Source organism: Apiospora phragmitis (assembly GCF_038363925.1).
Source record: "Apiospora phragmitis strain CBS 135458 chromosome Unknown utg000004l:1.0-3135199.0:1.0-3139288.0, whole genome shotgun sequence".
NCBI lineage: Eukaryota > Fungi > Ascomycota > Sordariomycetes > Amphisphaeriales > Apiosporaceae > Apiospora > Apiospora phragmitis.
Genome location: NW_027117402.1, coordinates 483,014 through 505,914, shown reverse-complemented (window position 1 = coordinate 505,914; position 22,901 = coordinate 483,014). Strand labels below are relative to the sequence as shown.

At 46.1% G+C, this 22,901-nt stretch overlaps 9 protein-coding genes across 9 annotated transcripts; 3 read left to right on the top strand and 6 right to left on the bottom strand.

The window, feature by feature from the left end:
* Positions 1 to 7,080: 7,080 nt before the first annotated feature.
* PG994_003321 (uncharacterized protein) lies at positions 7,081 to 8,424 on the top strand (the record flags this gene model as incomplete). Its single annotated transcript, XM_066854730.1, is given in 3 exon segments — positions 7,081 to 7,133; positions 7,149 to 7,512; positions 8,029 to 8,424. The coding sequence occupies 3 exon segments, from the start codon at positions 7,081 to 7,083 to the stop codon at positions 8,422 to 8,424; spliced, it is 813 nt and encodes a 270-aa protein (XP_066719008.1).
* A 1,319-nt stretch (positions 8,425 to 9,743) lies between these two features.
* On the bottom strand, positions 9,744 to 10,868 carry PG994_003320 (putative actin cytoskeleton organization and biogenesis; the record flags this gene model as incomplete). The annotated part of the gene is made up of 1 exon (XM_066854729.1): positions 9,744 to 10,868. The coding sequence occupies one exon, from the start codon at positions 10,866 to 10,868 to the stop codon at positions 9,744 to 9,746; it is 1,125 nt and encodes a 374-aa protein (XP_066719007.1).
* Positions 10,869 to 10,882: 14 nt separating this feature from the next.
* PG994_003319 (uncharacterized protein) lies at positions 10,883 to 13,170 on the bottom strand (the record flags this gene model as incomplete). Its single annotated transcript, XM_066854728.1, has 2 exons — positions 10,883 to 12,710; positions 13,112 to 13,170. 2 exons carry the CDS (start codon positions 13,168 to 13,170, stop codon positions 10,883 to 10,885), a joined length of 1,887 nt encoding a protein of 628 aa, XP_066719006.1.
* A 347-nt stretch (positions 13,171 to 13,517) lies between these two features.
* Positions 13,518 to 14,540, bottom strand: PG994_003318 (uncharacterized protein; the record flags this gene model as incomplete). Its single annotated transcript, XM_066854727.1, has 2 exons — positions 13,518 to 14,237; positions 14,286 to 14,540. The coding sequence occupies 2 exons, from the start codon at positions 14,538 to 14,540 to the stop codon at positions 13,518 to 13,520; spliced, it is 975 nt and encodes a 324-aa protein (XP_066719005.1).
* Positions 14,541 to 14,572: 32 nt separating this feature from the next.
* Positions 14,573 to 15,878, bottom strand: PG994_003317 (ATP-dependent RNA helicase DRS1; the record flags this gene model as incomplete). Its single annotated transcript, XM_066854726.1, has 2 exons — positions 14,573 to 15,466; positions 15,552 to 15,878. 2 exons carry the CDS (start codon positions 15,876 to 15,878, stop codon positions 14,573 to 14,575), a joined length of 1,221 nt encoding a protein of 406 aa, XP_066719004.1.
* Positions 15,879 to 18,479: 2,601 nt separating this feature from the next.
* On the bottom strand, positions 18,480 to 19,018 carry PG994_003316 (glycosyl hydrolase family 7; the record flags this gene model as incomplete). The annotated part of the gene is made up of 2 exons (XM_066854725.1): positions 18,480 to 18,696; positions 18,795 to 19,018. 2 exons carry the CDS (start codon positions 19,016 to 19,018, stop codon positions 18,480 to 18,482), a joined length of 441 nt encoding a protein of 146 aa, XP_066719003.1.
* A 1,586-nt stretch (positions 19,019 to 20,604) lies between these two features.
* PG994_003315 (uncharacterized protein) lies at positions 20,605 to 21,945 on the top strand (the record flags this gene model as incomplete). The annotated part of the gene is given in 6 exon segments (XM_066854724.1): positions 20,605 to 20,670; positions 20,811 to 21,132; positions 21,215 to 21,313; positions 21,380 to 21,429; positions 21,447 to 21,612; positions 21,773 to 21,945. The coding sequence occupies 6 exon segments, from the start codon at positions 20,605 to 20,607 to the stop codon at positions 21,943 to 21,945; spliced, it is 876 nt and encodes a 291-aa protein (XP_066719002.1).
* Positions 21,946 to 21,984: 39 nt separating this feature from the next.
* On the top strand, positions 21,985 to 22,242 carry PG994_003314 (uncharacterized protein; the record flags this gene model as incomplete). Its single annotated transcript, XM_066854723.1, has 1 exon — positions 21,985 to 22,242. The coding sequence occupies one exon, from the start codon at positions 21,985 to 21,987 to the stop codon at positions 22,240 to 22,242; it is 258 nt and encodes an 85-aa protein (XP_066719001.1).
* A 183-nt stretch (positions 22,243 to 22,425) lies between these two features.
* On the bottom strand, positions 22,426 to 22,890 carry PG994_003313 (uncharacterized protein; the record flags this gene model as incomplete). The annotated part of the gene is made up of 1 exon (XM_066854722.1): positions 22,426 to 22,890. One exon carries the CDS (start codon positions 22,888 to 22,890, stop codon positions 22,426 to 22,428), a length of 465 nt encoding a protein of 154 aa, XP_066719000.1.
* Positions 22,891 to 22,901: the final 11 nt, after the last annotated feature.

Genomic DNA, 22,901 nt, shown 5'->3' with positions numbered 1-22,901 from the left:
TGCGAAGCGTTATTTTTAAACCTTTACGTATCGCTAAGTATAGCAGCGGACTAAAGGCTTTCGGGGCAATATTTAAACGAAGGAACTGTATTAAAATCTAGCTATAAATATATATTTAATTAATAAACGGTTTATAAATAATTATATAAAAAGAAACTAATAAACTTATAATAATAAATTGTTATATAATAGCCGACTATTAAGATAAGATAAGAACTAGCGACTTACGAACACGTTCCGACCTAAGTTATCGTATAAAAACCGGCAGTTTAAAATAAATAATTTACCGAATTTATTATAAATAAAGCTATTAATCGATAAATTACTTAATTAAAAAACGAACTCGTATAATAACTTAATACTTTTAAACGCATAATAACGCTAATTAAAATCTTTTTATTTAAGATAAATACGAGGATTTCGTTCGAGATTAAGAAAGGAAAAAAGAGTAGCTAAAAACGACGAAAAAGGAGTATAATTATTTCGATTTAAAAAATATACGATAAAGTATTATTTACTTAACGGACGCTGCGTTTTATTGTTAACTTATTAACGAGGATATTTATTTTTCGAAAATTATTATATAAGCTAATTAATTTAATCTTAATAGCCCGTATAACTAGATTTATTAAAAAAAGCTTTAAAATATCGGTGCCGTTTTATTTTTAATAATCGAAAAGCTTTAAGCAAAGGTTTACGTATAAGAGAACCTAGATATATAGATTAATTAGACCCCGGGAAACGCCGAGATCAAGTTTAAAAGTTTAAAGCTTATCTCGTCGATTAGAATAATCGACGTACGGAACCGATTAAGAATAACTAAGTATTATATTTTAAATATTATAACCCTTTTCCTGTTCTCGCTATATAACTCCGACCGGCTTAAAGCGTATTATAATAATATTTTTAATTTTATCGTATAAAAAAACGGCGAAATATTCTTTATAATTAAAAAATAAGGACACCCGTTCTTTAATACCGGCCGTATAGAAGCGACGTTATATTTTATTAAAGGACAGCTTCGACACCTTTATTAACGATTCGGACACCCTTATACGGAAAAGCTTTATACTTTTTTAAAAAACGCCGGCTATGATAATATCGATCTTACTATTCTAAACGAGATTTAAAAGTTATGCTTTTAATGTTAATCGTATAATCCGGCGTCGTAAAGATTTAAATTCTCGTTATAAAATAAATACGACTTTAATTACGAGATTATCGTAAACGTTATTTATATTAATAAATAAAACGTATTTTATATAATCGATTCGAATATATCCTTTTAAACGGTTATATTCTTATATTCGCTTAATATATAAGATATTTAAAATACCTTTTAATTATATCTCGTACGATCCGGGCATGTATTTTTAAAAAAGAGTTTCGCGATTACGTATAAATAATAAGAATTACTTATAAATAAATATTTATTAAAGCTTATTAAATAATAAGTAAGGTTAAACGAGTATACGTTCCGTTATATAAAGCCTTCGATATTTTATAGAAGAATTTCGGTTATTATATAAATGCCGAAATAATATTTTAAATAATAACTAAAATTTTAAACGATACGGCTGGCCTTAACGGCCTAATACTTACGTTATTCGTGTTCGAAATATACCTTCGTATTAACGGGAACTTACTATCGTTACTAGAGATTTAAATATAAAGAAAAGCTATATAAAAAGTAATGAAAATACTGCGGAAAATACGTATAAATACTGATATCTACCGAGCTTTAAACACCCGGAATAGATTAACTATTTAAAATATCTTAATACTCCCGCTTCGAAGTAAAGTTTTAATTAAGCGAGAAAAAGAAAGATAAACCGAACTATATAAAATAGTAATTATTAAAGACCGTACGATCCGAATAAATACCTTAAACGGTTTAAAAGCCTTTCGAGTAACTTAAATTAAGCCGTACTACTAAGAGGAAGCCGGAGAACTATATAACTAACCGGAATTATAAATAAATTCGGAATAGCCGGTAGATACCCTAAATACCGAACCGATAGCCGAGGAAATTACGGTAGCTCCCGTACGACGTAGCCAAGGATAACCTAAAAAATATCTACTCCGGAACGCTCGAGCCGCTATATTCCTTACCTAAAAGGAATAAGAGAATTACGACCTAGTAGTTAAGTTTTAACAGGACGGGGTTATTATTTTGTCCGGATACCCGTTTTAAAAGTCTAACGTAGAGGAGATTAATAATCTCGCCGTAAGAAGGGGTTTCGAATTTATTCGATTTAGCCTGAATAAATATACCGGCTAAAAAATTTTTAAAACACGTCTCGTACGAAAGATTAAGGATAAAACTATAAAGCCGTACGAGAAATCTAGGCTCGTAATATTAGGCTACGGAGATATAGAAAAGGAGGCTATTTTAACCCAGTTACCGATAATCCAGCGGATAAGCTAAAGACTCTTTTTAACCTTCGGACCGACCTTGATCCGAGACTTTAATATACGAGGCGAGCTACGCGATATTATATAAGTTTATACCTAATCGTACGACAAGTTAAACCGATTAATTTACGCACGTTTATTAATAGAGCTAAAGATTTAATACCTCGAAGGGACGTTATTCTAAATTATATTACCCTTATATAGATTAATAAAGTCAGGATTTTATTAATTTAAAACGTATTATAATTATTACGTATAAAATTTAGAAATAACCATATCGATATACGACGCCTACTTATTATTTATTACGGAAAAACCCGATACTTTCGATATTATAGTAATATAAACCGACGATACGTTTAGCTTTATTATAGCCCCTTTTTCTTAAAAAAGAGGAAGAAAAGCTGGCAGAGGAATAATTCCGTGCAAAGCTAAAAAATATCCTGATTAAAAATATGCCGATCGAGTTTAATAGAAGCAAGATTTAATTAAAATTATATAATATCTTTTTCGAATAGAAGGGATAGGCTAACTAATTAAAGCTTGTCGACTTTAAAGTTATTAATAAAAGCTAGTAATACGTCTCTTAGTATATAAGAAAAATATATTTCGTATTTATTTATTAATTAAAAACAGTGTATAACTTATTTGCCGCCGCTTAAATATAGACTTTAAATAATAAGGATATTAAAAACTTAAATATACGGAATAATTAATAGATTTATAATTAGATATGCGGCTTAAAATATATATTTATATCGACGGTTCGTTTATAAATAACGAGGACTTAACCTTTTAATTCGGATACTTAATCTTATTAGTCTAAGAAATTTATTATATAAAAAATAAATTCTAAATTTAAAATAATATTATTTATTAAAGCTCGATTAAATATAAAAGAATTATTAAAAATATATTAATTAACGAACTATATAATATAATTTTTAATATAAATAGCGGTATTATATTAAGTATTATATTTAAAAAATTATATAAATATTAAAATTTTAAAATATTCCGATAACTTATTATATAAACTCGAAATTATTTTACGATTACCTAGTTAAATTAGGTATAATAAAAAAAAAAGCTTATAATTAATATTATATCTTTTTAAAAATCATATAAAACAAAGGAGATATTAGAGGTTTATTATATCAATAGTAGAGACAATCCGGTAAATACCTTTATTAAGGTATCCTTAAATAAGGCCCTCGAGTGGCTAGTCTCGATAAATAGCCTTACCGTATATACGGAAACATATATTAAGAAGCTAGACTCGTACGGCGAGTAATAAAAAAAAGAGATATAAAAGGAGAGAAAAAGAGAGAAATTCTTTTTATTAATCCTTTTTTATATAGTTATTACCGATATATATTATTTATTAAGTATTATATAAAAATTAAAAAAGAACCGTAGAATATTATAATTTAAACGGTTAATATAATAATAATTATACGAGAACGTTATTTATATATATATAAAAACTATTTATTTTATTTATTATTAATTTATTATTATACGATTATTATTTTAATTTTATTACTACTTTTATTCTTATTATTATCGAGATTAAGGTTTATAAATTATAAATTATAATACGAGCATTAATTATTATACGAAGTTTAAACGTACGAAATATAAACGCCGTCCTAGTATTTATTAAAACGAATATATTTATAAAACAGAATATAAAATTAGACGTATTAATTATTATAAATATTACTAATATTACCGCGCGATTAAACGAGAACCGTACGGAAATAACTTTCGTAACGAATAATATAAGCGAATAAGCGGCGAATATCGTCGTTTACCGCTATACGTATTTCGATATCGCGGCTCGGTAAATTATAAACGCGAACTTCTTTATTTTATTATACGAAATTAATAAACGTTAAAAATTAAAAAAAAATAAGATATTATATATTAATATAAAATATAAATATAATTTATTAATTTTAAACCGAAGAAATCGGTAATATTATTTAATATTAATTATAATCGATTATATTAATAATAATAATATCGAAAAGATTAATAACTTATTAACTAAATATTATATAAATATATATATAAATATATAATTTATTTTCTTATAATATTTTAAAAAAAAAAATATATATGTATAAAAAAAGAATTTATATTATACGAATTACTTACGTATAAAGGAATATTTACTTATAGGACTACTTTTATTAGTCCTTTACGAGGTATAACATATTAAGATATACGATAGTCCCCCTACTATTATTACTTTCGGACGAACGATTAGAATAACTAATCGAGTAGACCTACTACTTAATTAAAATAACGTTAAGAAAGTATAATATTACCTATACGGTTTAAGTAGGTACTTAATACCGAATTAAAGTAACCCAACCGTACGAGACCCTTATAAAAGGAAGGCTCGTATTAAAAAAGGGAACAGGCTAATTTTATTACTAAAATAAAAAACTGCTAATATTAAAATAGCTAGAACTAAAACTGTTTATATTACTTTAAAAAAGGTATTACGTACCTACGCGTACGAACCCCTTTTCTATTTTATAAAGAGGGGTATATAATACCCCTCGTAACTAGTATTAAAAATAGAGATAAATAATAGAATATAACGATTAAACCCCGATTGAACTCGGAACCTGTATATACGTACGAAAGCCTATTTAATAAAACTACTTTTTTTTAAAAAATTCTTATATATTTTTATTTAAAATATTGTATTTCGCTGTTATATTTATAATTAACGCGAACTAGCTAGAAATAATACTTAAGTCTTTATAAAAAGCCCCTTAATAATTATATTAACGGTTTATTCGAGTTTTAAAGTTTAAGTTACGATTAATAAAACACTTAACTTAATACTTATTAACGCGGTCGCCGTCGCGTAACGTTTTAAAGAGATTAATTATATCTTTTATAATACTAATATTAAAAGGTAGTCTTTAAATATTTAAATTAATTATATAATTATAAAGCACCTGTTTTAAACTAAATTAAATTTAGTTTATAAATATTAAACTCCGCGTTATAAGATTTAGCCGTTAATTCGAGAATTTAAAGTAGTTTAAAAAACGTCGTATATTTTTATAATAGCTCGTTCGCTTAAAAGGTTTATTAGATTTCGCCTCGCTTAAATTATTAAAACTATTTTATCTTTTTTACATTAAATTAATATTATAATTATAAAGATATTAAGTATTTATGTTTAAGTAAATAAGAAATTAAAAAAGTGACCCGCTTAATAATATAGCTCGCTTAATAATAAACCACGTTAATATAATTATTATTATAATAAATCGTTTAAAATAAGTTATTATAAAATATATTAAGCGCATTAATATTATTATTTTTAATAGCTCCGGTATATTTTAATATATTATCTCTTTTTAAACAGTAATAGAAAAATTGCTTTTTATTTTTTATAATTTTAATTATTCTTACTATTTTTAATATATTATATAATATTAAAATTTATTAATTTATTATAAAATTTATAAAAAACCTTTTTTATAATTATTAAATAACTTCATTAATATTAATTTAAAGATTATTTAATTTAAATATTTAATTACTTTCTTTTAAACTATTATTTATATAAGCCGTTATTAATTTTAATAATATATTTAATATAAATATTAAATTTACTAAGTTTATTTCTTTAATTAATTTCTTTTTTAATATTATAATATAAGCTTTTATAAAAAATGTTATTAAAGCGTTATTATCGCTTTATTTTACTTTAAAAGTGAGTTATTTAAATTTAACGATATATTAAAAAGTAGATCCTTTTAATTAAAATTATATAAATATTTTACGATTCGATTTTTATATCTTTACTCTTCTTTAGTCACTTACTTGTTCGTTTATAATAATGTTAAACCCTGTCCGGCCACAGGGTTATCACGGCTTTAGCCGCCACTTTAGTATATATGTTGAAGACAGTTCGGAACGCCTTCTATCTACGACTACGAGATGGAACGATCTACCTCTAGTCAGTATTATACTTCGCATGTAGTTTCTATGCTGGGGCTCCCCCAGTTATATAAAATGCTTGGGTATTAGGTCTAACGGGAATGACTTAATTTAGTTTCTGCCAATCCTCAAGTGCGCCCGACAACAGCTTCATTAGGTATTATATGGCCATAATGCAAATTCTTGTGGAAGATGGATCTTTCGATCTGCCGAAATTGCTGCAAGCTTGCATGTCTCTAGACAAACGGGACCTTTTGCTCAGGCTTGCTGAGTTGAACAATATTGTGACGATCGCTGTTGAGTATGGGAGAAGATCTATATTGCAGGAACTGCGGCCTGACCAAAAGGTTGCTTCATCATGCTATGATGCCAGAGATGGCGGAGAGGCTCGCCACAATTGCTCTGAGATACTATCTCAGTTGGACTCATGATGAGGAACGGGTATTTGATCTTCGGATTCGATTCACCGGAGAATATAATCGTATGTTCCTCAGCTTATGTCCATCGGGTTTCGGCAGTGATGGGAGGCATTACCCCACCTGCCCTCTCTTCTATGGACTGCACACACGCTTTGCGTCAAAGAGTGCCGGTGCCTGGGATGATAGCTTAGACATCCTCCAGAAGGCGTGTCGGGGTGTTCTACCGAGGACAGTGTATAGTGCGCTGCTCTTCATAGCACTGACCAAGAACATGTCTTCAGCTATCGATGAGACACAAGGTTCGAGACTGGAGCAGGACCTTCTGTAAGATCTTAACAGGATGGGCATCATGCCGGATTGGCACCCAGCGGAGCGAGTAGCCCTGGCACAAGCCGTCCTCGTCATATGGGGTGTCGATATCACGCAGCAGACTCTTGGTTCTGAGATCAATATGAACGATGCCCGTGCGCGAGATATGCTCTCGAATATGTTGCAACAATTCCAGGACATGGCCGACATTCTGGCGGAGAGATCACATGCAGTTTTCACAGATCCGGATACAGCCATCCAACAAGCGATCTATAACCGGGAGGCGCGCTTGCGTCGCAACTCGGCTAAAGCCTCCGAAGATCAGGGGAATAGCGATCCTGAACTTCCCATACCGACAGAGCCACCTGATCAGAGGAGTTTATCAGATAGTGCCGTGTGCATTTCATGGCGGGAGTTGCATTCACTGTGGTATTTGCATTTCTACTTAGCGAGTGCATGATGTATCGGCGCGTAATATGGAATTTGGCATTAACGTTTGTCACAGTGGGTTGCGCAGGGATTGGATCTTATCAAAGAAACTGGAAGTTCATACACGACGCGGCATTATCAATAGTCTCCGGTGGCAATCCGGTCGCTCGGGGGATGGCCGTGTTACATCCTGCCCCAAACTCCCTGGCACCACCATACGTGCTGGGTGCGACCCAGGGATGCAACGCTGCACAGATAGTTGAAAGAACGTACCTGCTTCTCTCATTACTTTTAGGATACCTGGTTGCAAAGTCCCCGGATGAGGTGCCAGTGGTCATATCATCACCCTCGGGCGACATCGGGGAACCTGCATCCCACAGCACTGAGTCTGTTCCCCTCCTCTTCCCAACCCTACATCCACCCAGGCATACGCAAGGTCACTGACAATCGATACAGAAACACACTAGTTGTAGCTCACGAGCCAGCAACCCCACTCGACGAATCTGATCCGGTGTTCGAGTGCCGCCACTGTTCTTACACTTGTCCCGAATTTGGACGTCTTAACCGTCACACCAAGGAGAAGCACGAGAAAGTGCGTTACCCCTGTTCCGCTCCTGGTTGCACTAAGACCTTCCTGCGCAAGGACTACCGCGAAAGGCGAGAGCGCAAGCAGCACGGTGGACCCGCGTCGCGGCCGCCGTCATTGCCGGCTGCGTATCGACAGCTGCCCGTGGTGGAGCGCCTCGTCACGGCCGTCGCCGCTTCCCCTGAGCGTCGCAAGATTGCCCGAACCAGCTATGGCGAGTCGGGGCCGTTTCGGGACGGTGATGGGAGCGCGGAAGAAGTGGTGATCTTTCGCTTCCCCTGCGAGCCATGAGCAAGGCATCGGTTGGTTTATTTGTTTTGCATCTACGGGTGGGTAAGGGGATGAACATGGGCTTTCTGCTGTTGGACTGCTGGGCGATGCCGAGCACTGCTTTTTTTCTTCTTCTTTCCCTTGCTTTATTCTTCCGTACTTGGTTTTGGAGTTACTTTGACATGTATTCAGCTTGCCTCATAGGCCCTTCTTCAGGGTTTGAAGTTGTACGCCGTATTTATGGTAACACTTTTTCTAAATTTGTCCTGATCCTCGACAGATGGGATTGCATTTCATCCAGTTGAACTTGATTATCCAAACAATTGTGAGTGCAAGTTATGACCCAATGGTGCCACAAGAAGGCATTGTCATAGTAGTTGGGCAAATGATATACGGAGTACAACTCATATGCATCCATGTAAAGCGACAATTCTAATAACCCGTACCAGGACAAAAAGCCACAATGGCCGCCACGCCAGTGCTTGTACGCTTTCTCTGACACAGACGACAGAAAAAAGATCACATAGGAGTTCTAAGACCGGCGTAATCAAAAAATTCGGTCCTAGTGATGGAAAAAGTAAAAAAGTCTGGAGAGGCTGGGAATCGAACCCAGAACCTTTTCCATGCTGTCTACAACACCCAGTAGGCGAGTAGCGCATGCTAAGGAAACGTCATACCACTAGACCACATCCCCTTTAGATTGGTAAAGTTGTTGAATGTGTTCTTCTTATCATGTCTCGCTATATAATAATGACAAATCGTGTGTGCCGTGAGCGACGAGAAGATATCGTCTAAGGTGTGTGGGGTTGACGAGTACGTTGGTCATTAGGGCTGAGATTGTCGGTTGGCGACGGAAAGTTAAGTTGCTCCGCGACGCTGACGGTTTATAGGCAATAAGCGATACGCGAATATTGGCAACAAGAGTATCAAGACGGAATAGGCGGTAAAGCTGGTGAACATTAAAAGTACTAAAGCGAAGATGGCCTCTGCCGAGTTTGCTCATGGACCAGATGTGTCGATTACCACGTACGAAAACGAAAGCCCCCTTTCAAGAACGCATCAAACCGCCGACAAGATGGAATGTCTTTGAACACGAGTTTACTATTGGTATCTTTGCTTGTATATACGCAGGATAATCGGGTTAAGAACCGCCAAACACCCACCATCCCTTCCAAAGCCCCTCCTCATCTTCCTCGCTCTGCCACTCGATCTCGCTCCTTTCTTTCCTCTCTTCCCCCCTTTAACCCTCTCCTTTCAAACTTCCCATCCTACAATGCCTCCCGTATGTCCGCATACCGCAAACCGCACGCATATCTCTCAACGCTCATGCGCCTTCTTGTTCAAATTCCCCTTCTCGCCCTCACCCACCTTAATCCCCATCTCCCGCATCGCCCCCGCACGAGCCCATCCGCCTCGTGAATGACGTCCTCGCCGCGGCGCCACGTGTAGAGCGCGACCCCCTCGCGCTCCAGCCGCTCCTGCGCCCGCTCCAGCCGCCGCCGCCAGAGCTCGAGCTTCTTGTTGACCACCGGCTCCATCATCAACGACGACGGGCTGCTGGCGCCCGAGGACTGGCCCGACGGGCTTCGCGCGCCGTAAGAGGGATTGTAGAAGGACGGCGCGGGCAACGACTCGATATTGTCCGCGTCCGAGTTGCCCGTGCCCCGCCGCTTGGCTGCCATGAGCTTGGGGCTGAGCGAAAGCGAGCTGGCTGCTGTCGGCGTGCCACGGCGGCGTGGTGGAGGAGGCGGCGGGGCGGGGCCCCTTGAAGAAGCCGAGGTTGTCGATGTCCCAGACGGTCGTCGGTCATTGTTACTGCTGGTCGACCGGGATAAGTCGAGTTGGCTTTGCTGGGAGGAATTATGCATCTGGGCCAAGGGGTGATTCCCTGTTCTGCCACTTAGCGACGGTGGCTTGGAGGTGCTCGTCGGTGGTGTAGAAGTGGCTGGGGAGCTTTTAAGTGACGTTGGCTTCGCGGGCCTCGGGGGCGGCGGTTTCTTAGCCGCATTTTGGCTCTCCGAGTTGAGGTTGGAAATTTGCTGGGTTTCACTCGATGTGAACTGCGCGGGCTCACGGGAAAAATCAATCAAATCACCCATGACCGGCCCTTGCGGAGGCATTGGCTCTGTCGTATTTCTCGCAGGCAACGCAGGCCGTGTCGCCGACCCGTCATCAGTAGATCTTCTCCTCAGCCGCGAAGACTTGTGCGTAACTGTTCTGCGTTGACCGGCAGAACTGTTCATGGCGGAGTCGAAGTAGCCCGACTGCTCAGGCGTCGTGACATCTCGGATGAAAACCCCAATAATGCGACCGTGGTAAGCCTCGGCCACGTCCGCGTAAACCTCCAGATCGGCCTCTCCGCTGTCGCCGACTAGAAGGAACTTCCGGTCCGGGAAATCGTTCAGGATCTCCTCGAGCGTGCCCTTCTTCCGCTCGGCCACGGGCTCGAAGATGCCCTGGAGCATGCCGCTGTACTGTTTCAGGTGGATCGACCCCGGCGGCAGACCAGCCTGCTTGAAGTAGCTCGCAATGACGGGAACAGCTGCCACGGGCTGTTGGAGCAGTAGTGGATGCGAACGCCGAGGTCGTGCAGATTCCCGTACCATTCCTTCACGCCCGGCACCGTCAAGTCTTTGAGGTCACGAACGAACGTGTTGCGGAAAATCTCTTTCGTGCCGGAAAGGATGCTGGAGTGCTTGATGGTGTCGTCGATATCGCTGATCAAGCTGATACCTTTCGGCTCGATGATGTGGACCGGCTCTTCGCAATGAAGGTCCTCATCGGCCAAGATACGTACGTGTGTCGGGACAAATTCCAAAGCCGCTCGTAGCACGAAGTGGCCGGAATCGCTCGTCATTACCGTCCGCGATTGGGATGTTACGTCATTGTAGAAGAAGACGGTGATGGGCATGTCAGGGAGTGGCGTTGTTAAGAAAGGACCCAAGCGAGCCATCAGATTTGCATTGGCGACAGCCAGTTCTGTGTCGTTGAGATCGCCGCCAGTGTTGCTTCTCCGGGCACCCATGATTGGCGACCCAGGAGCAGTGGGCGGCGACACTGTACCATCCTTTACACGGAGATGATGGCGGCCGTCTCCGTCATCTTCCGAGTCGGTGTCTCTGGGCGCCTCGCTGTAGCCACCCTTCTGGGCCACCTCCTTCTCGCCCTGCCCCCGCCTCTCAATCTCCTGCGCTTTCTGGACAATCCGCGCCTGTTCCCGCTGTTCTTCACGTTGCTGGTGAATAGACGCCAGCGATGGCTCTGCCGCTTGCGACTGCCGCGGTGTTGGCGCAGGAATGCCGCTGAGCTGCCGCGCCAGGCCAATCATCAGGCGATTCCGTCGCGACATGGGCGCCTTGTGCGGGTTGTACAGCCAGCCCCGAACGTCCACGTCCACGATGGCCTTCTCGTCCTCGTGCTTGGCCCACTCCTGCCGCCAGAAGTCCTCTTCGTCGACGGGGACGGCGGACGTGCCCGGAGGACCGCCAGGGCCGTTGAACTGTAGACGACTCCCCTTGACGTGTCGTTTCGCATACGAAGGGAACAGCACGAGCTGCTCGTTGCCCTTGGACATGATCTTGACGTCGGGAAAGGAACCCGGGATCGTAATCTTGGCCGTCTCCGGCGTGTCAAACTGGTCGAGCCGTGTCTGGTTGTACGACTCTTTTATCTCACTCATAGCCGCAGCCCCAGCGCTGTAGACCCTGCCGGCCGCGGCCTGAAGCCTCTTGCGCCTGGAGCCTCGTTCTCTGGCCTCATCGCCTGCTCCTCCTGCTCCACCGCTGCCTATGCCGAATGCCGAGCCATAGCTGGAGATGTAAGACGACATGGTACTGCCGTCGTCGTCGTTTTTGTTGTCGCGTCCGTCCTTCCGGCCTTCTTCTTCTCCGACGGCTCGTTCGCGGTCGCTTGTCCTTGTACCGGTAGTGCTCGACGGGGATGATAGTCGCTGCTGCAGCGCATGCCGGTTCCGCAGGTACCGCAGAACCGTCGGCCTCAGCGGCTTGGGTCCCAGAAGCAGCCGGCGCACGCGGTCGAACAGGCGCGACTGCTCTCGCCGCCGCCGCTGGCGCTCGAGGATGAAGCGGTAGACGCGGTGCTGGAGGCGGTGCTTGAAGCCAGGGAGCGTGTCGAGGTGGAACCCAATAAGCCGCTCGCGGTAGCGGTCGCGCACGGATTGCGGGAACAGATAGCGAAGCAGGGAGGTTCGGTTCCTCGCGCGAGGCTGCGGGGGCGGCAGGAGGAAGCGGCGGAAGCCTGGGGGTGGAGGGGGAGCCAGGGTGGCGGGATCCGCAGAGTGCGATGCGCTCGAATGGTAGGTATTGAATAGATATGTATGCTCGGATATATATTGGTCTTGTTGTTGTAGAGAGTGAGAATCAAAGCGAGGGCTTGCGCGTACAGGTCGGGTCTGGCGGAATCGTGGTGCTTGTTGCCTTCAATCTTGTGCCCACAGGCTTCAGTCTGGTCGCCTGACTAACGTGCTAGGAAGATTAAGCTTTCTCAAGGTCCTCTCTCTGGTGTCAAGACGTGTTTCAGTAGATTGGACAAGACAAGAATACTCCGTCCAAGCAGTACATAGAAATTCTCCGAATGGACAGGAAAAAAAAGGGAGCCTCGAGGTGCAACAAGCTGCTGTTGGAAATATTGAAGCTGTTTAGTGGAGGGGGGGAAAGCCTGCATGCAATAGCTGAATGTCAAGTCAGACAAGGCAGAATAAGCAAGGTCTATGGTTGTGACATCAGCACCAGGCCCGACCCCCGCCATGCCGTTTTGGCGAGAAAATGGGGAAAACCTAACCTAAGCGGATCTGCATCTCGCCTGGCAGCGCCAAGCGGCCCAGGCCTGGAGACCGTTCAAATCGAGCCGCCCCTGTGTCATCTGAATTCCTGTAGGCAGTCAGTCAGATCATCAGCCTATGTCGTGCATATTATGTTGCGGTACCTTAATTATTTGCTGAGAAATACGAATGAATAGAAATGATGTAAGCCCATTGGTATATCAATTTTTGGAATCAAGCTCGAGTAATGTTTAATCTGTTAATTGGAAGGCAAGATGGTTGATCGTACATGTTGGTATTGGCAAGTAAATCTCAGCATCTAAGCTCGCACACACTACCTCTTCTTCACCCTGGAACCTCCTTTCTTCGACTTGGACTTGTCCTTCTTGAAGTTGAGCACAGCGCCCTTGCCCGACCGCTCGGCCGACCCCTTCTTCCACACCCGCTCGTCGCTCCGGATCGATTTGGCATCCAGCTTCTTCCGGTCGTTGTTGGACAGCTTGCCGCCGCCCTTCTTCTTAAGCCCCTCTTTCAGCCCGTTGAGCTCAGCCCGGCCCGCGTCCCGCGCCTTCTTCTTGTCGTCTTGCGACTCGAACCACGTCCGCCTGGGCCGGGACTTGATCTCGTCTTCGTGCATCACCATGTTCTCGCCCTTCTTGATCTGCATCTCGGCGTTGGCCAGCTGCTTCTCCTCCTTCTCCTCCCGCATGATGGCGTCAATCTCGTCATCCATCTCGTCAATCTGGGCTTGCCACTTGTCGGCGTCGCTGGCCTCGATCACAAGACTGCCGATCTTGGCTCCCTGCGCCTTGCCTTGTTTGACTGCAGCCTTGACGACCTTGCGATCTGGCTCGGCGGCCAATGTAACTGCAACACCGGAACGGCCAGCACGAGCTGTACGTCCAACACGGTGGACGTAAATCTCCAACTTTTGTGGCGCTTCATAGTTGATGACTGTATCGATGCCCTTGATATCAAGACCTCGGGAAGCAAGATCGGTAGCAAGAAGATAATTAACTCTGCCGTCACGGAAACCTTCCACACTCGACATACGCTGTAATTGTTAGCATTGTCATGCGACCCTTGGAATAGGAGTGTTTACCTGAGACTGGTTCATGCTACCGTGAAGTTCACCGCAGGACATGCCCAGAAGGCCAAAGATGAGGCGTGCCCGATGGGCATCTTTCTTTTGCCTGAAGAACACAATGACCTTCTCCGTGTACATGGTCTTGCAGACATGTACGAGATAGCCCATACGCTTGTCTTCGCGACCGGGTCGTAACCGAATGAACTTCTGTTCCAATCTCTGGACCGTCTTGTTCTGAGCATCCACCATGAGGCGGACAGGCTTGTTCATGCCCACGCGGATAAGACTGTCGACTGACGACGTCATGGTGGCTGAGAACAACATGGTCTGTCTGGACTGGGGAGGGTCGTGAGGACTTCGTTCAGCTCGTCGGCGAAACCATCTTCCAGCATACGATCAGCCTCATCGAGAATCAGAATCTCTACCGTATCAACGTTGAAGCTAGCCGAGTTCCGCATGTGATCAATCAATCGACCGGGCGTAGCAATGACCACATCCGGGCGGAGACGCAGCTCAGCCTCCTGAACCTTGAGAATGAGACCACCCACTGCCAGACAGAATTTGATATCGGTATGGCTAGCGAGCTTTGTAGCAACTGAGTGACATTGAATAGCCAACTCACGCGTAGGTGTCATGATGACCACCCTTGTCGTCGGTACCTTCTTGGGGCGGTACAGCAGTCGCTCGAGAATCGGAACCACGAAGGCAGCTGTTTTACCAGAACCGGTCTCGGCACCACCAACCACATCACGACCCTCCAGAGCAATAGGGATGGTCTTGCCTTGAATGGGAGTGGGCTTGGTGAAGCCAACTGACGTGAGGCCACGCAAGATTGGACGCGACAGAGACATGCCCTGGAACGAAGACTTTTGCTTTTTGTCCTTTGTCTTTTCCTCGGGTGCGAAGAAGGCCTCCCGCTTGGCAGCCTCTTCGGGGTCTTCCTCCGGATCGGACGCATCGGAATCGCTGCCATTGTCTTCGGGGTGGGCGACCGAATCATCGTCGGAGGCTGCATCGTCATCTTGTTCTTGTTCTTCGTCGTCTTCCTCATCGTGCTCCTCGTCCATATCATCCGCAACGCCTCCGTCCGAGTTTTCGGCATCTGAGTCTGCACCCATTCCGAAGGCGTCGTCGGCAAGGACACCGTCCTCGTCGTCTTCCAGGTCGAGATCGGCCTCGTCGGCCTCTTCCTCTGGCTCCGCCGCAGGAGCCGGCTTCTTCTTTCCCCTCCTTTGCATCCTTCTTCTCCCTGCGCCTGCGGATGATGTCGTCGATGTCGACCTGTTTTCTCTCGTTCATGCCCTTCTTGGCACGGTCGAAACCCCAGCCCTCGAATTCGTCGCCCATGATGTCGCCGGTGTTGTCAAGCATGAACTCGAAGTCGGAGTCCATGGCGCCATCATCGTCGTCTTTCTTTCCCCAGAGGCCGCCCTCCTCTTCCTCAGCATCGGAGTCGGCTTGCTTTGCGCCCTTCTTGGACTTCTTGGTCTTGGACTTCTTCTTCGGCGGGGCAGCTGGCAACGGCTCCTCTTCGATTGGAATATCGTCATTGTCGGATATTGTGTGGATGAAGTCGTCATCGACCTTGCGCTTCTTGATAGGACCCATGGTGATTTATGGTGTCTCTGCAGGGCGCGATCGGTTGGTCGTGTTCTTGCGAAAAGTCGGAACCAAACCACGATGATTAGCAGTAAAGTTCTGGCACGCTCAATTGCGGGAAGCTTTCTGCCAGAAACTTTTTAATGGGGCGGGCGGTGACATTAAAACGGTTTAGCCAGCACAGGGCCCGGGTACAGGGATCTTATCTTTTATCTCGACACCTAACCTATCTCAACTACATCTGCTCACCTTACATCGAGGTCCATCGTCAATGCATCACCACAGCTGCTAAATGTATCACTTATTGGATCTGATATTACAGTGCCTGCATGGGATTCTTCACCATGGCTACGAGACTACCGTACACTTTTCTATACAATGCCCATGCAGAGGTTCTATCCTTCCCAGCCGGACAACACCCTTCTGGGCTTTGGATACGGCCTGTGAGATGCCATGCCTCCACATCGTCAAAGCCTCAACGGGATGCATCCCAAACAATATGCACTCGCCGCTTCAGATGGAACAACACAAGCAGACATAGGGGTAGACTTACAGCACTGCCCCCAAAGCCGCATCTCTCTTTTGAAAGTGTACAAACTTGCTGGTGTCTGAGGCGTAGCATCGGCAGCTAATCAAATGTGCCCATGTCATTGATGGTGGTGTGCTAAGCCACGCATAACAGGCCTATCATAATGTAGGTAGTCACTGCATGCTCCAAGGCCAATGTTACCAGTCGTTAGCAGTTAAGCATGCTTAAGAACCCCAGGCCCCATTCGATTCTCCCCCGCATCTTCCGGTTCTTGGAGCAACTACTCCTTCCTTTCTGTGCGTGCCTGAATGTGGTGTTGATACCGGAACAGAAGGAAATCAGGTACATGGCTTTGAGAAACTCCTTCGAATACAGCCCTCTCGACCTCGACAGACCAGCGCTTAGGCTCATGCGACTGAAAGCAGCCCGTGCCGCACCACTACCCAAACAACCGCCGCTAACTGAGAATACGTTGGCTGCTGATCGAGGGCCAATGATTGAGTGTGAGCTCATCAAAGCATTCTTCGACATCGATTTTGTCCCCGACTACGAAGCTGTCTATACACATGGGGCAGTACCGACAATCCTTATGGCATCTCCCTGGATGGGTTGGAGTTCTCGGTGACGTATAACCTATGGTCTCTGCTCCATGATATATGTTCTCAAGACGAGGATCGCATACTATGGTTCGATGCAATCTGCATCGACCAAGGTAATCACGGAGAGCGTGGACATCAGGTCCAGCAAATGGATCAGATTTACCATCGTGCTCAGCGGGTGGTATTCTGGCTCGGTCCGTTAACAGAGCCGATCAGCATCCTTATGAACTCGTTGGCCTAACTGTAGAACCAAATGCCAGGGTTGAACTGGTCACCAACCGATTACCGGTGGCAACTCCAATGGAAGCTCGTTCGAAAAGGCTCCTTGATAGACCAAGACATCTACTGTCGGCTCTGAAGCTAATGTTGGAAAGACCTTGGTTTTACCGGGCCTGGGTGATCCAGGAAGTTGCCAATGCCCGTGCTGCGGTCGTTCAGTGTGGCTACAAGTCGATCTCTGCAAGAACCTTGGCAGTATGTCCAAAACTATTGCAACTTCAACCCGACGCGCATTGCCAGGCACTCTTAGATGTCATGCCTGGGCCATCTAGGAGACATTCTTGGTGGAGTCGAGAACGGGACCTATTTACGCTACTGCGGAGATTCTCTGGCGCTCAAGCCACACGTGAGCACGATAGAATATTTGCGCTATTTGGCTTATGCCCAGAAGCAAACGCCAAGATCTCCACCGATTACAACAAGACTATCCCAATCCTTAGTCAGGAGATTGTTTCATTTATTTGCGGTCACTATTTGCCATCCCCTGTATACAGCACGGTGCAAGAACTCAAAACGAAACTGGATATGCTTCACAACAGAGCTCTTGAGGTTCTGTTGGAGATTTTACAAACCAGCGACGTGGAATCGTTCCTTCTGGAACACAAAACACTCCTAACCAGAACCCCAGGATTGCTAAGCGCCGCAATGTCAAACAGACAACATGGAGAAGAGGTACTGAAAACTATTCTCAGCTTGAATCCAATGCCGTCGCTATCGCAGAATGAACTCGGCGAGACACTGCTCTCGATTATTCAAGTTGGAGATGAGAAACCATGAACTATACCTTGACCATGGTTTCGATGGCTGCAACATCGACTACAAGAACACCACGGGAATACCGTGGCTGCAGCAAGGAGAGCATTCACAAACACGGGCGAACAATAATCCCTTCCACCCTTGGGGATTTGATCCAAGAACAGCTCCTCGTCAAACAGTCGCATAGTGGCGTGGTCCCAGGACAGGTACAGCGAGATAAGGTTCCTAACGACTGTGTCGCGATCGGTGACAGTTGTCCAGTGGGACGCTTTGATGTTGAGGAATCGGTCATCGAATAGCGGACGAGGGCGATCCAGGTGCCTAATAAATCGGATACAAGTCAGTTCACACGATTCCTGGCGTTTTCGTTGCTCAGCTCGGACAAACGCCAGCCCACAACTGTTGAATACAAGAACGTCGTCGCATCACCGCAGTGGTAGGGGGCAATCACTTTGCGTTCTCGATCTCCTCGGCCGTGGCCCAGTCGACTTCGTCGGGGTTGGCGTGGGAAATATTTCGCATCTTATGGCCGAGCGCGGATTGGATCTCCTCGAGGGGTGGCAGGAAGGGGTAGGCGTTCGAGTGGTCGAGGCCAAGCATGACCTCCTCGCGGTTCTTGGGGCAGGGCGGAAAGGGGACGTCGTCGTCATCGTTGTCGTCGTGGCTTTTGGACTCGGTCCCGGTCCCGGTCCCGGTCGTCCCCCGGCCATGCGTGCCGTGTCGGCCAGCAGGTAGCCCGCCTTGATGTGGCGCAGGGTGGACTGGACGTTGCCGCTCGCCCGGAGGCGCTGTAGGATGACGAGGGCTTCGTCCTCAGGGCGACTGCGTAGCAGCTCGAACAGCTCGTGGAAGCTCTGGTGCTGCTCGGCCAGGTGATGGTACTGGCGCCGGAGGTTCGAGGTCCGGGTGGTGTTCGGGTCGTCATCGTAGGCGCGCTCGATGGTGCGGGCCCGACAGGAGCCGGACGAGGACGGTGGCCGTCGCATTTGGTCTTGTGGGAGCGGCATCTGTGACAGGCAAGGGAGACCAGTTTACGCTTTTGGCGGGCTCGCCCGACCCGTCGGGGTCTGTGCTGGCCTGGAATTTGGGCAGGAGGCGACGAAAGGGCTGTGAAGCCATACGAGAATTAAAATAAAAAAACCCGAATGGGGCTGGGTGATGATGAGGTAGTGATGAAAAGGGAGATATTGGTGTTCCAATGTCAACTCGTGATGGAAAACCGATCAAACCACTGGCAATCTACTACAATTGTGTGCTTTGGAGTAATCATGAAATTAAAAGTTGATGTTGCGGCTACGAATATTGCTACAGCGGGCAGCACCTGTGGCTATGTAAGGTAGACCCTGACCTGATAGTAATTATATGGCCTGGGCCACCACGGCAGGCCCCGTCGTTATTGGGTGGGGGAAGGCAGGTCAGTTTTGCTTCGCAGCCTTGAGCGAGTTGGCGTTTCCTTTTTGGACGAATCCGGAACGCCTGCGATAGGTCAATTCAACTGGCGGCCGGCATACTCGTCGTCATTGTGAACAGGAAAAGTCAGTATACATGCACTAAAGGACTCAACCCAACCAACCCCATAGCGCCGGACTCGGTCCGGATCCTGGACTGTTGCAGCAAAGGCTACCACTCCACTCGGCAGAATGCTACCAGCAAACACAAAAACGGGATGTGGTAGTGAGACGGGCATAAATAAGGAGAAAACAGGTAAAAAGAAAAAGTCAACCGACAAGACGGAAGCCCTCTACAGTATCACGCGGGCTCGCCCCCTGGAGAATCTTCCGGAAATGGCCTTTCGTCTGATTATCTTGCTATCCTGCCACAGTTACTTGCTCGGTTTCAAGATTCGTACGCTTTTCCTCATGCACTCACAGACCGGAGGCCATCCCGAACCTCGAGGCCAATCACCGGGTAGGTCGCTTATGACATCACTATGAAAACGAAAACAGCCCAGAACAACCTGTTTCTGTGCAATATTCCATCCCACTGTAACCACGCGCCCTGTCACCGGCATAGTCATGCATCGGTACTGGTGTGTTGTTGGAGCTCGCCAAGCATAGGGGGTCATGTCACGATAAGGATGTATATTCAGGGGCCGGCGGCTATCGGAAAGCCTCGGTGGAAACGAGAAACGCGCGCGCGCATTAGGCGCGGGTGTGTGTGTGCAATTAAGCGAAGACATCAATCGCTAATAGCATAGCGGTCCCGATAATGGCATACACCTGGCTTTTACGAGGGAAGAGGGTTCCGTCGGACGTCCGGTTCCCAAACCGATTGGACAGACGGAAGGCGTCAGTCACTTGTCAATGTTGCGTGGCGTGAGCTTAATAATAGCACCGACGACCCCGCCTCTGCCTTCCTGCTTAGTGCTGAGCTGACGTCGGGGAACATGTCAATAAAGGTCTTCCGTGCCTCCCTTGCCTTCTTCCTGCGCGCCATCATCATCAACCAGAGTTATCTTCTTGTCTCGTCGCCCGTACACGAAGTTCCCCATTCTTGGTTCAATACATATCTAGGTTAACCTACGGAGAATTGCCTAAGTATTCAGCCAGGTCCATCATTATCAGAAGCCACAATGGCGGCCCAATACCAGTCCCAAGTCAAGAAGGTCATCATCGCAACCGGTGCCTCGTCGGGCCTCGTAAGAAACGACCCCTCTTTTCGTCCTACCCCACGCCTCCCGGAGTGATCGTCCAGACCGTTTCCTCAATCGGCCAGTCTTTGCATACCTGTGGGCGCGGTAGCTGACAGGTTTGGTGGGGCTTTTGATCGGACATGTAGGGTTTCGAAGCCATGAAGCAGCTCCTCGAGGCAAAACAATTCGGGTCCGCCTACACCGTCGTTGTCGGAGCTCGTGACGAGGCACGCGCCATCACGGCGTATGCTCAAGTGAAGTACGACAACCTTAAGCATCACGTTAAAGTGCTGCGGCTCGATCTCGCCAATCTGGTGAGCGTCCGTGAGTTCGCCAAAAATGTGCTGGCGTACGCCCCCGACGAGCAACAGGTGGACTACCTATTCCTGTGCGCCGCCATGTCCAAAGACGCCGGGCCCTCTTCGTACGGCTCCAAGTGGTGCGATGCACAAGTCGTGAACCATCTGTGTGAGTTATTCCCGAACTGGCTTGGCGAGCAGACCCCGAAGAAGAGGAAACTGACCAGTGCACACGATTCCGTGAGGTACAGCCCACCACTATCTCATGCATCTGCTCCGCAACAAGCTGGTCGCCTCCAAGTCCCGCATTGTCGTTGTTTCTTCCGGCGGCATCAGACGAGGGGATCCAGGTAAGTTTTGGACCGTTGCCTCCTTCCGCATCTAATGTCTAATGCGTACATATTTGCTCCGTCCAGTGCAGGCAGACAACGTCCTGCTAGCAAATTCCGGAGCTGATGGGTTCGATGTGTACTGCCAATCCAGTTCACTCAGCTCCTCAACGCGCATTGGTGGCGTCGGCAGCTTGCGGGTTCCTGCACCGTGGTGGCCGTCTCGCCGGGACTCATTCCAATGACGGGCATTTTCCGGGAATACAAGGAGTCTAAGAGGCCGACCATGAAGTCTCAAGATGCCAAGACTGTCGAGGAGGGTAAGTCATCAGCGTCATGGCTCTTTGCTTCTTTTGACACACGTGCACTCTCCCCGTCGCGCTCTGCCAGCCCTGCAGGCCTTTTTCTTTCCCCCGCAATCCCGTTTCTCAACTACCACCAAACGGTCTTACTAACCAGCAACGTTTCTGCGTGGATCAGGAGCACAGAGCTTGCTACGAGCTTTTAAATGCACTGATATGCCCGACGATCCCGACCGCATCTTCCTGACTAGTTGGGGTCAGTGGTGGGAGAGGAGCGACATCCAGAACACTCTGGACAGGGAGCTACAAGAGAAGTGGAGTCCCAGCGAGGAGAAGATCAGGAGAGAATAGAACCGTCTACAAACGCCTCGCCGGGAGGAAGAACGACCAATGGTCGAAGAGCCACCAACGGTCGAAGAGCCATCAACGGACAAAGAGCCATCAGCGGCCGAAGAGCTACCAGCGGTGACAAAGCTACCAACGGTCGAAGAGCTACCAGAGGAGGAAAAGCTGGCAGAGGAGGAAAAGCCACCAAAGGAGGCAGAGTCACCAAGCAACGAAGAGCCACCAAGCGACGAAGAGTCACCAAGCGACACAAGACCCAAACGGAGATTCATCGACTGGTCGACTGATACCCTTATCCTATAGGACTATTCTTGATCTGTGCGCAATGCGCAATTGGCGGGAGTGCATCCCTCGCTCCATTCATCAACTATGCGACAGACGCAGCGGTCATATTGTTCGGTTATATGGGTTAGTTGGTTGGTTGGTTCCGGGTGGCAATTTGCGGAACCCAGCGATTGTTTACTTTCTACATAGCGCCGTAGCCAATTATAATATCCACAAGACCCTTCTTTTCGGGACCACACACCCCAGTTTTCGGACCCCTCCCTCCCGGTCAGTGACAGCCGCTGAATGGTGAACCGCCCCCCGGATCTCGTCCCAGTCTTCCGGCCATTGCGCGAATACCGTCTCCAGAGCCTGCATGTCGCTCTGTTTGATGCGCCGCTGCTTTGGCAGGACCTGCATAAGCAGCGTCTTCCACGACAGCACGTCGTCATCGTGCATTGGTGCTTGCTGCTGCTGCCCGCGGCCGTCGCCCTTGTATTGTGTCAGGAACGCGATCAGCCTCCTCGCGGCCTCGGGCACGTCGGCCCCGAACGCGATCAGGGTCCGGACCACATCCGGGCTGACGAAGCGCTCCAAGCCCGCCGGCGGCTGCAGGACCTGGGACAGCAGATCACTGGGACTATTCTTAGCCTTCTTCTTCTTCTTCCCCTTCATCCTTTTCTTCATTTTCTTCGGCT